The sequence below is a fragment of the Alligator mississippiensis genome, chromosome 3 (genome assembly GCF_030867095.1).
Source record: "Alligator mississippiensis isolate rAllMis1 chromosome 3, rAllMis1, whole genome shotgun sequence".
NCBI classification, from domain to species: Eukaryota; Metazoa; Chordata; order Crocodylia; family Alligatoridae; genus Alligator; species Alligator mississippiensis.
Window position 1 is genome coordinate 95,506,995 of NC_081826.1, and position 15,852 is coordinate 95,522,846.

The 15,852-nt window shown below is 40.1% G+C and overlaps 1 protein-coding gene across 1 annotated transcript in view; it reads right to left on the reverse strand.

Moving 5' to 3' along the window:
• Positions 1-1,837: 1,837 nt before the first annotated feature.
• APCDD1 (APC down-regulated 1) overlaps positions 1,838-15,852 on the reverse strand; it is a 40,635-nt gene continuing 26,620 nt past the window's right edge. The window contains exons 4-5 of the mRNA XM_006262863.4: positions 11,491-11,812; positions 1,838-7,664 (exon numbers count right to left, since the gene is read on the reverse strand). Coding sequence (XP_006262925.1) covers positions 7,213-7,664; positions 11,491-11,812 — 774 coding nt within the window. The 3' untranslated portion in view covers positions 1,838-7,212. The remainder of the gene's footprint in view (positions 7,665-11,490; positions 11,813-15,852) is intronic.

Consider the following 15,852-nt stretch of genomic DNA (forward strand, 5'->3'; position numbering starts at 1 on the left):
CCATCTGTCTTTCTGATGAAGGTATTTGTCTAATGCCCTAATAGACGGGGACTGATGCTTTGCTTTTCATATAGGAGAATAAATCTACTGAATTCCATGGAGGTTGCCTATGGAATCGGGCAACTCAAAGTGTAAACATAGCAAGCCCATCAAGTTGAGATCCTTTTATTTCTTTGATGAATAAAATATTTTCGTGTACAGTTCTCTCTCTTTTTCAAGTGGAATTTCTGTCAAATCACGCAGGAGAAACTGCTGCTGACAAGAATACAAATGGATATTATGTAAGTGACATCTGCACGGTTTCAGGTAGAAGTCACTGATCATTTCTTTTGCTGGAAGTTTGGAATGACTTAATTGTGGTCCCAGGAGACTGACTGCACTGTTACTAGAGTGCTTCTGCAGAACTTTTTGGCACTGGAATGAATTTGCCTGAATAATTGCCTGTGCCAATAATGTCCTGTTACCTTGGTTACTTGATTTGCAAAAAGTCCAATATTGTATCTCTACTGAAAGGAGGGGAAGAAAAAAGAAAAATATCTAAGTACAAATGTTGATAATTTTTGGAGAGAATTATGGAAAGAAAAGCATGGCATACATGAATATTCAGCATGGTCCTTCCTGGTTGTGCCAATGGGTGGAAATTGTGTACTTTAGACAGGGGTATAGGTATAGTTTAGACCAGGCTTGTCCAACATACGGCCTGTGGGCCGCCACATGACCCTCCAAGCTGCTTTCTGAGGCCTGAGGTGCTGTGATGGGAAATGAAAGTAAACACTGTACTTTTGTTTCGGGGGGTTGATGTGATACCGCTTCCTGTGAGGTCTTTGAATATGACTCGCCAGCCCACTGGGTGATAAGAAGTTCATGATCTGGCCCCACATTCAAAAAGGTTGTACACCCCTGGTTTAGATGGTTGAATTTTCTGCTTGAATTCATCTGTACCCACAAAACTGGCTGAAAAGGAGGCTACAGTGAAACCTCTTTAGAGGTTCCCTCTATCTTTTCAGATTGCAGCTTTTTAGATTTGTCATTTTGGATACCTCAATATTTTGGTGCCCAGTCTGAGATGCTTTTAAACAGGCTTCGTTTTCAGAAAATGAATACTTAGCAGTTTCTTAAAAGCCAAGCCCCTTTTAAGGCATCTCAAACTGGCTTACAAAATCACCTATCATTTTTGAAAACTTGTGGTGAAATCCTGATGTAGCTAAATTCAATACGAAAACTGCAATGACTTCAGCAGAGCTGGGATTTCACCCCTATTCTCTATCTGCAGTCTGGTATAATTTAAAATGTTCAGAACTGTTCTTTAAGTAGGTTTTCCCCTGACACTTCCAATTATCAGATATTTTTTAAAATCTTCTTCTGCTCAAGAAAAGCATTCCTCTCTTTCTTTTTCAAGTTATAGCCCTTGGAGCAAGTGAGACAGTAATCCTGTTTTGTTTGATTATAGCTCATTTATGAAAATATTTTGTTTCTAGTGAAACCACACCCTTTGTACTGACACAGCTGTTCTGACTGCATGACTGTGTTCTCAGGCCAACATTATCATTTCTTGCTGTGTACTTCCAGCATATATTTCAGGCTTTTTTATTATTTAATTAAGCAATACTGAAGATTTTCTGTTTCAAGCACAAATGAATTTAGCAGAGCAATTTCTTCTGAATGCTAGTTGTGGTAACATGCTGCAAAAATTCTTTCTAGAAATCTGCTTCTCTGCATGGAAGCTTAGACAGAGTGATGGGGCCTAGCTGTCCAAGAGACAGTTTATTTTTATTTTACACTGGTGGAAAGGAGATGAAACACAGCCATTACAGATAAAATGTTGAGGAACTCTTAGTTCTTCATTTAGTCTTTTATTTCAATCAATATTTTAACAAGCGCTCAGACTTCCCTGGCAGTTTTATCTGGAACGTGTAGTTGGGAAGAAAAATATCTTCTATAAATTTACAAAAATAAAAAGATTTCTTAAAAATCCTGGGCTCTAAGCAAATACACTCCAACACAGCAAGGCAGACTTGAGATCTCAGATATGGACTTTTCTTTCATAAAAATAGTGTTCTATCCCAGGGGAGCAGGCACAATTTGTAAACGGTAACATAGGCCATTGGCTTTGTTCTGACTGCCTTCCTGCCTTCTGTACCCTTTTGCACTTTGAGAGAAGTTATTTGTTTAAAACTTAATAGGTAAAAATGACTTGCACAATAGCTTCTTTGTAGCATATCCCATTTCTTTTTCATACAATGACTTCAGGGCCAGAATGCAACAATGCTGCTACAGAAGTCCCAGGCCATGCTGACAGTTGTGAAAGAAAATTGCTTTATCCCTGTTGCATCTTAAAGACATCTGAACCCACATGATACACATTAAGTTGTTTACAGGTCTTCCACTGCTAAATCAGTTACAGGTTGAGGTCTTAGCACTTAAAGCAGGCAGGCAGGCTATATACAAATGAAAAAACAGATTGGAATAATTTTATATAGCACAATAGGGTACATGCAGCTATACAGCTTCAATGAGGTTAGTTGAAATGAGAGGATCAATAACTAGTACAACTCTTCAGCTATGTATTTTGTCTAACTGACAGATGTGTGTACAGCTTATTGAGAACATAGGCTGCATATTTTAATTGTTATTTTGAAGACTTGTTCATATGTTAGCCATGAAGTATTACAGACAAACAAATAGATAAGTATTAGAAAAGCATCTGATATGGATGGCACAGGTAAGCATCTCTCTCTTGCATTTGAAAAGGCTGGTATGGAATGGACAAAGAAACCGTACTCATAAAGTTATGTTGACACATTACAAATGAATTGGAAGAGCCTGAAATTGAATTTCAATATTGATGTTATATGAAACTGTTCCTCCAGTTATTTCTTTTAAACCATCTCTAAGATGGTAAAGAAAAAAATTCTCCTGGACACAATTCATATACTTTGTGACATCTGCCATTAATAGAATTGAGAAAGATGTAGGCAAAGCCAAATCCTCATGCAAGGGCAGTTCAAAGCAGGCTAGAGCCTGTAGTTAATCACTTTGGGGCTAGATTCTATTCCAGCTATTAGCTGTGTAAATGGACTTAGTTGCCTCCCATCCTGCTCACATCCCTGAAAACCACTGAATGCAAAAAGTGGCTGGGTCCTCCTCTTCTTCCTCCCTGTTTTCTGAGACTCAGAACTATGAAGGGTAAGATGAGGGTGTGCTACAAAATACACTATGGATTTTCAGGGAATTGAACAGGGTGGAATATAATTTAGTGCCTAATTCATGTAGAGGCCTAAAAGATGGTACAGAACCTGACCCTCAATACCATCAATACCTTTTTTGTAGAAACATCTGGTAAGACCAACTGCTGCATTTCCCTAGGAACGTTTTAACTACCGTGTATCCTATAAGGGCAGCAGCCCCTTATGAGCAATGTTACCCCAGGACACCAACATTATCACTGCAACTGGGCATTGAATGTGTTAGATTATCATTTGGAAAGGATTGAATGTTTTCTTTCTTGACCTTCCATGTTTTCAAAATAATTTTGATGTCCAACTAGTTTAAAGTGAGACTGGTAAGTGTTCAAGAACCGAGAGATTTTGCATGCGATAGTGAACTGTAGATCAGTGCTTCTTTAAATTTTCCACTGAACATCACATTGGAACAGTATTTTGATACAGGCCACAATCCTTCATTACACTGAAAGGTTATACATGCATCATGCTGGAGCTGGCTCTCTGAAACCACAGCAATTTATAACTGTTCTTGTTAGGGATGAGGAAAGAATCTTGTCTTAGGAATTCTAAATAATAATACAATAAAAATCTAGGCATACATTAAAAAACTAGTGCAATCCCAGAGTTTAGCGTTTTAAATTGAAGTCATGAAAAGGTAAGAGAACTGATTCTAATCTCTTCCTGAAATAAATTGGGAGTAATTCCAGAAAAGTTTTGCTAATCTACAACTTGGAAAACTGGTGAGAGTGTGAACAGGTTCGGTCCTTCACTGCCATACATTTGCATTTTCACAGACCTGCATTTTGCGTATTGGCTTACGCTTCTATACCACCAAGGAGAGCATACAAACACCAGCAGGCTCTCTACACCTGAAGAAGGGTGTTTGTGCCTGAAAGCTTGTAAGGAATAATTTTTCCAACTATTTAGTTGGTCTAATAAAAGATATCACATTTACCCAAAGAATCTTGTTTGACAGGTTCAGTCCTGACTTTTGAGGACACGTGACTCTTCTGTGGTACTCCGTGTTCTGCTCCCATTGGCAGCATTTGCCACAATGAAGCTACATACAGGCAGGTCGTCTGCATGAACGACAACCCAGACCTCCCCAACCATAGAGATTTAAAAAACCTCCTAGCTCACTGCTTGGTCTCCTGGAAACCTTTGTGGATACGTCTACAAGCCCTTAGGGCATGACAGTGCAGCAGCTTGGAGGAAAGCATGGAATGAAACCACCGTTCAGAATAAACATCCACTTTCCAGCCCAACAATAAAGCCTCCTGGTTTTGGCCTTCTGTGAAAAACATGGAAGGCTCTAAATTGGATCCGAACTGGGCATGCCTGCTGCAGTCACTTGATGCACAAATGGTGCATCTGGAGGTCTGCAAAATGTGTCTGGCAATCCTGGTCAAACTATGGACCACATAACAACACTGCCCTCTATACAAATTTGAGGGTGACATTGCAGAGATGCATTCTTTTCTTAAGATCATTAGACTGGTTAACTAACCTTAAACTAAACTTATAATTGTTGTTCCAAGTCAGTCATACAAAAGAAGAAGACTGGCAGCATGACTCAGTCCTGAGACCTCATCTGAAACTATGCTTCCAATATTTCCCTATCAACAGCTGACCTGGCATACTCTCTCCAAGTGGATTTGAATGTGGGGAGGGAAACCCATTTGAGTGAATGCTGACAAGGCCAGAAACCATTCCCATGGTTTTGCTGTGAGATGATGAAGTGGAAACCAACTCTTGCCATCACACCGGGAGGGTCTGGCACTGGATGACTACAAGCTGATGATCCAGTCCCTCAGATTGCTGAGCTTATACTAATGGGTTTTCCATGATTTTTCATTCCATCTGTGGAAAAAAAGGCAAGCTAACTTTATAGGGAGGAAAATCCATATTTTTTTCACCCATACATAACTCAAACCAGGGACATGAATTTTGTTTGCACTTCATCAGAAAGTTCATCTTAAAGACTAAGACCAGCCTGGAAAGCTCAGGCTAAAAAGAGGCAAAGGTTTATGACGTATATGAAAACGGAGTTCATCTGAGTGTAAGTGTGTTGCTGTTGGAATAGCACTTGCATTGCTCCTGATAGTTTAAAACAGTGCCCTATGGAAAGTTTAGTATACTATGTAGTATGGAGTCTTACCTTGTGTCATGTAGTATACCATGTAGTATGGAGACCTTACAGTCTCATTACCCTTAATCTAATATTTGTTGTAATAATTTAAAAAGTCAGAGCACTTCCACGTATCATAGTTGTACAACTTATTTTTAGTAGAAATCCACAATTTTATCAGGCACTTCTGCCTTGACACTGAGAGAGTCATGATATGGCCCAAGCCTGGTGCCTCCTTTCTCCTTTTACTCAGCTCTTGTTCCCAGGAATTACATTTTATATTGGTAAAAGGGATATTACAAATGCTATGGGGCATTATCATGAGTCCAACTTGCTTCTTTCACCTAGAAGTTCCAGGCAATTCAGTTGAGGGGTGGTTGTGGATTTGTGGACTGCTCTGCAGTCAAGGAGTTTGTTCTTCCTAGTGTTTGGAGTACAATAGTACTGTATTATTCCTAGGAGTTGATACTACATGGTAGCATGGCTAATTTAGGAGCTCCTCTGCTTGCTCACCTGTGTCTGATCTTTAAAGCCTCCATTAGAGGTTAGATGATGTAAAGCAGGGTGTACCTAAGAATACGCCTAGCACTGTTTCATGCCATATTCCAAGTGAAATGGCACTCTAGAGGGGTACTCCTCATTGTGCTTGTCTTCTCTTTCCAGCCATGTTTTCCCAGACTCAGTGAGCTCTTGATGTGTAAGGAAGTGGGGATGGGGTGGGGAGGAGCTGCCACCTTTGTGTAGCCCCACTCTCTCATGTAACGTAGTATGTCTCTTCCAATTGTCAGCTGTTTCTGTGCTGTCTAAGCTGAGAGGACATGGGCATCATTTGGCCCACTGGGTATTTCCTGCTAAAATCCTTTCTTTACTTCCTACCTACCACCACTTAAAAATTCTTAAAGATTCCTTCTCCTAAACAAGGTTTCTAGGAAGCGTTATGCTCCCAGTGCCTTTCCAGATTTTGTCCACACCTAACAAAACAATTTAAGGTCAAAACAATGCATAGAGAGGATATGAGGTCTACTGAGTATGAGCACACAGCAGATCACCTTAGCATTTATGTACTGGCAATTTATAAGCTATATCTGTCTGACTGAACAAATATTTCCTCAATCTGGCTTTTAACAAGGGTTGACTGTAACTACTTTGTAGATACAAAGGAAGGCATATAAATTATTATAAATCTATTGTAGTTGTGTGAGAAAATACTCACTAAAACTTTGGTTGTTTTTACAAGTTAAAAATCAATGTAAATATAGTGTTAATTATCTTAAGTGTTTTTAATTAGTGGGATTTTTGATTTGGCACTTTGGAATGGAGAACAGTTTATATTTTTCTTGTTTATAACCTGTAAGATTATGTTTAGATAAATCCTTGTGAGGTTTTTTTTCCCTCTCCTATATACATATCTACATCAGACTCCTAAAGCAGGAAGCCATTATCACAACATTAACACTGTACAGAGTGATTCCTGATGAGACACTGAGTGTTGGGAGAAGGGGAAGAACTACAACAGCAAAATGGCAGACAACTGAAGTAGGATTGTAGAGTTCACCCCAGCAGTTAAAAAAAGAAAGAAAAAAAAAGAAAGAAAAGAAAACCCCCACCAAAGTCTGCAGTCCTAAAGTGCAATTACTTGTGTGCAGTCATGTCAGGGATCAAACTGGATGAAGTTCAAAGTAGAAACATCAAACAAGTGCTGTTCATGATTCAAGGAGGGGAAAAAAACAAGGAAAAGAACAACAGTTCTCAGGCATTCAAGTGCATCAAGAAAATAAATGTCCTCTTCTTTCTAAAAAGAAAAACCCTCAGTCATAAGGAATCTTGGCTTTGTAGTCATGAAAAATAATTTTTTTGCTTCTAGCTAAGAATGTTCCAATGTGACACAGTATAAATAAACAGCGTCAGTGTAAGGACGAATACACTGGTATCCTTTTCAGTTGTCCCACTGCTGTACTGGCCTACTTTATTCTCCTCTGGTGACTCTTCAGATCTTGGCACCGATGAAGCACACTGAATTAATGGCATCTGATAAGAAGTAGCTCTCTTTTCTGGTCTGTCTGGACTAGATCCATCGCTAGGTCTCTGGCCATTATATAATAAGTATCGACCCCTGGCATCCTGCTCCATTTTGAAGATTTCATACTCTGTGTGAGGTAGACGGATACCCAAGGCAACACAGCCATTTGTGTGAGTAACATCCTGTTGGACTCCAACTTGCCATGATCCCTGTGCTCCACACTCATTCCCGTTAAAGACATTCAGTAAAGAGGCGGTAGCTATATCCATGGGTGTGACCTTCATGTGATTAACTGTAAGTGGAGAAAAAGAAGCAGTTATCTCCCGAGGGACAAAACAAAAGCAAAAACAAGTCCTATTATGTCACAGCACTGACTTCAGAAGCTCAATAATGTGCTTTCTTCTCCTGCCATTTCTGTATCTGATTCAGTGGCCAGACGGAGGTCTGTGGGATGTCCTTCTACACATTTCAATAGGCTTTGGATCAGGCCTTTTTATCGGTATTAATCAGAAGTAAGCTCTCATGAAGTCAAGTTCTATGCCTCTGTTATGTGGCAACAGAGGCATAGAAGGACAGCTCTGTGCCTGGGGCAACCATAGTGCATGGGGCAGAACCAGCTGCTGTGTGCAACATGATCAGTTGTTGCTGTGGCTATAGCTATTTTTCTGCCCTATCACCTCCCTGTTAGTTATGCTACTGCATGGCAATAAAACAGAAGTGAGTAAGAAGAGGGCTGTTCCTTTAAATGATTTAAGACTGATTTTTAATTTTACCATTGTGAATTATGGCAACTCTAATGTTGAGTTTTGTTTCCTTTCATCTCTGTATCGAATTCTGTACTGCATGTGCAGCCAGCAAATCCACTCCTGTTGGTTCATTTCTTGCATGTAGTTGGCCATCAAAAAGATTGATGTCCTCCTATCTGTCAGAGATTAAACAGGCTAGTTTTCTAAATCCCAGACAATCCTCTACAGATAAAACCTGGTTGGTTTAGATGGGAAGATAGATGGCAGAGGATACAATAAAACTTCACTCATATTTTATTTAAGACTTAGTTCATGAACAGAGCTATTTATAAAGTACTTTTATCTTCCTTTTAAGATAAACTACCCCCAAAAGCTTATGACATCACATTCTAAATGGAAACTTGAAACCTTAAATAGTGCAACAGTCTCACCATCTTCATAATTTCCATACTTTTATCTGCTTTTTTAAGGACTGAAAAATAGAGGAATACTTTATTGCATGTCCAAACAATAACTGCAATTAATAATGTCAGGTAAGAAAGTCTCACAACTTTCTCCTATTCTAGCTAGCCTGACATACATTTAAATTGTATTTAAGTCATCAACCCAGCTGCATCAGAAAAGCCTGAACGAATGGCCCTAGGGGAATTTAAATGAAATTTACCCTAACTTTGGATTTGGACCAATATGTACACATACACACACATGTGCACGCACATACACATGCATGCACACGCGCAACATACATGTATCAGGGTTTTCAGTGAATCAACACTAACAAACTTTACCAACAAACAAATAAAACAAAACAAGCAAAAACATTTTTTTTTGAGATTTTCTAACTATGTTGGTCTTTGGCTTGTTTCACATGTTGTTTCCTTGGTACTATTCAAAGTTCATTTGAGTAAACTGACAGAACTACATTACTAGCGCTGATTTTTCAAACCTTCAGCTGCAGGTTAAACAATGTGTTATAAATGAGCACCTTGGATGAAAACATGGTCCTGTTAAACTTAATGAGGCCAAGATTTCATTCCAGATATTCAGAAGTAAGTGACTGTGGCACCATGTGGCAAAGAGGCAGAAAGGCTAACAGGCAAGGACCCCGTTGGCTCATTTGAAAATTCCAGTCTAATGTATTATCCACTGCAGTCAGGTTCTTTCCTAAAAGTCACAGAGGGGAGTCTTACACTTCTCAAATGTACTTTCAGGGTATAGTGCCTGGGACTTTGAATCCTTCCAGATCTCAGCCTAAACAGGCAAGGTCTTAATGAGCGCTCAGTGATTCCTTTGGTCAGCGAGGGTCCCCCTTTTTGGCAGGCATGCCACGAGATAAGTACCCCTCTACTCCTTGGGTGCCACCCCAATCCCCTTCACTTGCCTGATCTGTTGCTCTGTTCCCTGCCTTATCCTCCCTGCCCATTCTATTGCTCTGCTTTCTGCTCCTGTGTTTTCTGCTTCCTCCCCAGTCTGCAGCATGATGCACAGAGGCTGCCCATGCCACTTGTGTTGCAGGTTGGCCAAACCTGCCTTAGGTAATGTTGTCAGAGTTTTAAACAAAGCCTTGGCACGCTGCTGGAGAACACCATGTGGAGGAGGTCATCTTCCAGATAAGCTGTTAAAGCTGCTTATGTCTTGTTGATAAAAACTTTGTAATATTCTTAGAAAGAGTAGGGGGTTTTATTAGGACTGCAGGCTATCTTGGGGGTAGGTGCAAAGGGTAGGTGATATTCAAGGGCACCCTTTGGCACTGCCCTTTAGCAAGGAAAGAGACAGGTACAGGGAAATGTATTGCTTTCCTTGTTATAATTCTTTGAATGACACCAAACTTTGGGGTAAAGCATCCACACCTGAGGATAGGCTGGTGATCCAGGCCGACCTAGACAGGCTCAGAAAATGGGCGGATGAAAACCTGATGCCGTTCAACACTGAAAAATGCAAGGTACTCGACCTTGGGAGGAAAAGCCTGCAGCATGCTTACAGGCTCGGCAGTGCTACGCTTGCTAGCACCATGGCTGAAAGGGACTTGGGGGTCATGATTGACCACAAGATGAATATGAGCGAGCCACCAATGCGATGTTGTGTCTGGTAAAGCGAGCAAAACTCTGGCTTGCATCCATAGATGCTTCTCAAGTAAATCCAAGGATGTCATCCTCCCGCTGTACTCAACTGGAATACTGCATCCAATTCTGGGCTCCACAATTCAGAAAGGACGTGAAGAAGCTTGAGAGAGTCCAGAGAAGAGCCATGCATATGATCAGAGGGCAAGAGAACAGGCCCTATTATAAGAGGCTGAGAGCCATGGGACTCTTCAGCCTGGAAAAGCGCAGGCTCAGGTGTGACCTGGTGGCTGCCTATAAATATATAAGGGGTGTACATCAGGATCTGGGGGAACACTTGTAACCAGAGCACCCCAAGGGATGACAAGGTCAATCGGTCACAAACTCCTCCAAGACCGTTTCAGGCTGGATATAAGGAAGAACTACTTTACTATCTGAGCCCCCAAGGCCTGGAATAGACTGCCTCCAAAGGTGGTGCAGGCACCTACTCTAGACTCCTTTAAGAAACATATGGACCTTTATCTTGCTGGGATCCTTTGACCCCAGCTGACTTCCTGCCCCTGGGGTAGGGGGCTGGACTTGATGATCTTACAAGGTCCCTTCCAGCCCTAATGTCTATGAAATCTATTAAATAAATTTTATAATGCATTTCTTTGAGGGAAAAGGGAGGATGTATGGATCTGGAGAATATTAATAGCCTCCCTGTGAGAGAGGTATATGCGGACTGGGGAGAGACAGTAAGGGAATGGAGAGCGGACTCCCTCGGGTGCGAGGCAGGAGAGTGTGAGTGGGTGCAGATGGGAGGGGGTGTGGGAAAAAATATTTTATGGAGTAAGTGAATGGTGGATGGGAAGCAAGGCTGGGTTGGGCAGGAGGATCCTCTCCTAAGTGGGGCAGGGGAGTTTGAGGGGGTGAGGAGAGGGTGGATTGCTTTGAATTTGCCGGTAATTTGGGGGAGTTTTTGTTTTGTAACACTTTTATTTTAATACTTTATACTGGTTTTGAGATGATTTTGTAACCTGGCCTGAACTTTTTTTGAGAGAAGGGCTGTACATAAAGCTAACAGATAGATACTATTAGGTCACTTAGTGACCTAAACTGTTGCATACATTATTTAAAGTTTCTGTCTTCTGTCTCAGAGGTAACTGAATGGTGGGAGATATGATCCTTCTGTAGTTTGCATGTCTATTTGTTGGGGAAGTCCACGACGCTGTATGACTGTCACACCATTGCAGTAACAGCTTTCACAGCCTTATGGACAAATGGCCTTCTGATGAGCTACTGAGTAAAATGGCCTGTTAGGGGCACATACCTTTGAACACAAACTCTGTTCCACCCATGACTTTGGAAGAATGCACTCCTCTGCTGTAGCGGCCCTTGGCATAGATAGTGAAGGTGGGGTGTTTGCAGATAGGGTCAGAGTAGTGATAGTAGTGACCTTCCCAGGTGTTGTTGTTGTCATGGAAGATGAAGTGTCTGGTGAGAAAGAGGACCTCAGGGCGCACCTCACAGCGCTGGCTCACCCATTCTCCATGCAGTCCGATTGTCAAATCAGCTTTTGGGGGTAAGATAGGAGGATGGTGCTCATCTGACCGGTAGATGATTCTACATGCAATACATGTATGATCATGATTCTGAAAGACAGAGGAAACACTGTTAGCTGTTAGTTAGTCATTCTCCTTACTAAAGACCATACTGCTTGTTTTGTACTGAGGTAAAATCAGTTTAGTCTTTAAGCATTTAAACACATGGGTATATTTAGGCTATGTTTTACTGCAGGTTGTCTACTTCAAAGTAGTTACTTGAAATATGGCACATTTGACATCAAGTACCTAATACACATGATGAAGACATATCCTCTCCTGGACCTACCTTAAATGAATATTTTATTTTGGGTATTTATCATTTCTTTCACTAGGAGAGACGAAAAAACCCTTTGGCTATATCATCCTGGCTGGTGGGCTGTCTCAGCCAGGTAGATGCCTTCAAAGTCTTTTCTTTCTTTCATTCCAAAGAGCACATAGGTTCAGCTCAGCTTTTGCATTTACCACCTCTTTTGAATCACTAACTGTGGCTGCCAGGGTATGTTCACCCATCCTTCTAAGTTTTCACTGGTTGAGCTGTCAGGAAAATAATAATCTACTGCTGTTTACATTTCTTTAGCTAAGCTGAATTTTAATGTAAAATATCAAAGCAGCTGTGTTCATTTCCAGCTGTATCCAGTTAAAGGGTTGTTGTCAATTTTCTTCTTAATGACATGATCTCAATTCTCTGACTTAAATGGTGGTGCAGAGATGTCATTTACAAAGGAGTTGTTTAAGTGTAATTTAGACAGTTTTGGGGCCCTGTCTAAGATAGGACAGCCTTTCAGCTGCCTATGAGTTGCAGCACTCTCTGGAATCTCCACAGCTCTATATAAAGAGGGTCCTGCAAAGATAGCCGTCCAGCCATCTCAGTTTTTGTACTGACGAATTGACCCCAGCCAGATTCAGGACTTTTTGAGCTCCTTTTCTTTGTTTGCTCTGGCCCTTGAACCTAGCATAAATGGAATGAGAAACTCATTCCTGAGGTTCAGCAAGGTTCAGTATGCTATCTGAGGTCTTCCACAGAAACTAAAATGAGTGGTGGCCTCAGTTCTGTTTTTGATGGGGAAATGCTGACATAGTACCAAACTATTATTTATAGTGTCTGTTGCATTTTACTGTAGTTTTTTTGGTTGGCCAGTAACTAAAATAATATAGAGAATCGGCTTTCCTTTCATGTCAAGTTCAAGGTCCCTGTCTTGGAGGAATTTTATATCCAAGGTTCCCAGTTTTCTAATGTTAGAATTGAAAGCTATAAAAACTTTTCTGTAGCTTCTAGTACTACTTGGTTTTGATTTCACAAAAGATTTTGCCTTTTTGGCAGGAGGGTACAGTTCAGCTATTTTACATTAAGATTATATTTTATGTTTCTTTGCTTCATGAGAGGCTACAGCTCTAGACTTTCCTTTGCTAAGCAAATTTTGAACCATAGTCTATTGATGGGTAAAGTCTTATACTGCCAACTTCTTTTGTTTAACGTCATTTATGTCAATCAGTTAGACTGAAAAGAGTAGCTGTAGCTCTGTGAGACAAAAGTAGTGTTCTGCATTTACAAGTGCCTGTTCTGTTTGCTGTACAACACTTGTTTATGTATAAAATCTCTGAATTTGTAGTAGACTCACTAAAAATCAGTGCTGGAAAGGACCTCAAGAGGTCATCTAGTCCAACAGCTTGACAACAGCAATATCAGTAGCTGCTGAGGTGTAGAGAATACTGTGCTCTGAAGTTTACATTAGATTGTAAAAGGCTTATAGTTGGGGGGAAAGATACAGAACAAAGAGATGGTCTTGCACCTTTGTTTCCTCACATTATATAAACCAGTGATTCTCAACCAGGGTGCCACAGCATGCTGGGGTGCTGCCTGTTATTTTGCTACAAGGTGTGAGGAGATAAGTGAGGTGTGAGGAGACAAGCAGATAAGATAAGAAGATTAACACAGGCTCAGTCTTGTCTCTGCCTGGCTGCTCCCCCACCACTTTACCTAGCCTCTCTGCAAGGCGGTAAACATTGTAATATATAAACTAGTTTTTGAAACTGGCTGCACTCAATTCACAAAAGTTGTGTGGGGTGCCTCAAGTCCAAAAAAGTTTGAGAACCACTGATATAAACATTTTCATGTTCAAGCCATAGTAGTACACAGAGTAGTAAGGTTTACATTGGGTCCTTCAATTCTCTGTTCACGATGTGCATCTTATGTGACCAATTAACAGGAAATGCATTTAGATTTCTCCATTCTACACTTGTACCCTTCATGTCTGATGACACAATAGCATCACAAAATTACTTTATGGTACATACAACACATTTGTAATACATTAAAGTAAGTAATTTATTTGCCTTCACTTACAATAATGGCTAGGCACTAAAGATGGAGTCAGTGGAAGGTCTATCATTGATTTTTGCTGGAGTATTGAGAAAAGTCTACTTTAAGTATCTTTCACAGAATAATAGTATGTTTACCCAGTAACTACACATTGATTCCCTTTTAATTTATTTTGTTTTATTATGTGTTTAAAGGAGACTCTGTTTATTCTTTGCTGAGATGATGCCATGATTAAGGTACCTTCCTATTTGTTTCAGAGACAGGAATTTGACTCTTGCTTTGCCTTTGTGGCAACGGTTGCCCCCAACTGTAAATAAATACTTGGTCATTCAGGCTGAGATACTAAAGGCCATGCTAGCTACATCTGTTGGCTATACAAACTGGTGTGTCTTACCTATGTTGGCTCTGTATGTTGATTGACTTAGCTGGGCCTTTGATTGTGATTTGATTGGTCATTCCTGCTGTACAGCTGTGTTACCATAATAACCATTACAGTGACACTACATTAAAGGGTCAAATTCTGGAATAGGGTACAAATATATCCCAGTGTAAATGTTAGTGCTACAGTATTGTAAATACAGAGAAAGTACTATTGAGTAACTTAATTTAAATAAATGGAATTAGACTAGATCTATGCAATTTGCAAGAGAGCAGAACCTGGCCCTAGGTAGACAGAAAGAATGACAATGTAAAAGGTACAGTTAGCATGAGGACATATAACTGTAACATTTTCTGAGACTTCAGGTTCTTGATTGGAAGTGGTTGGATGGTCCAATAGTTAGGATGCCAGGACTTCCAAACTCATGAAATGCAGTTGAATTTCTTTACTAGAGATCTCCCATGGAAGAATTAATTTCTCCGTACCTCAGTCCCTCCTCTGTGAAACAGGATGATAGTTCTTTCTTAGGATACAGAGGTGGGCTAAGGATAAGTACAATAAAAAATGTGTGGCGTTTAGATATTATGGTAATAGCATCTATGGAGGTGTCTGAAGTAGACAGAAATTGCATTGGTTTTGTAGATATGGATGTTTTTATATATATATATATATATATATATATATATATATACACACACACACACACACACGCACAAAGGTTAATATATACATAAAGGCTGGTTTAATAAAAGATGTTACCTCTGTCTATGAGCCCTGATATGTTAATATATAAAACATTTATACACAGCCTTGCTTTTGGAAAAAATCTTAAAATATGATGAAACATTTGTTTCCTTCTTCCTCTACCATAAAACTCCCTGGGTTTCTTCTGCAGGCTTGCTTGGAATTTACGAAGCATCTCTATTTAATCTCCAGTTCTTTTCTGTGAATATATATCTTTTACATAAAATTATGTATAAAATAATTAGAGCTTGGGAAAGGTGCTGGATTGACAGCTTGGGGACTCTCACGCTACACCTCTTGGGAGTGCCCTGAAGCTTGTCACATGCCCTATTCCTAGTGTGCCCCTGCCATGAATAGGAAGCCAGCAGTTGCTGTGTTCATTCATTCCTGGGTTCCACTGCTGAAACTGTAGACAAGGCTGTCAAGTAAGATGTTGGGCATGTTAATGAATGTTCAAATTTAATGCAAAATTTTAAGATTTCTTTTTTTACTACTGCAATATTTCTGCACACAGGAAGAATGGCACACGATCAACTGTGGTAAAACAGTCATAAGTTAGTACTCCATGTGAGAAATCCATGTGCATACCATACACTTTTGTTAGTGTGTCTTCTCTTAACTGTTTAAGGAATAGTACATTCTACT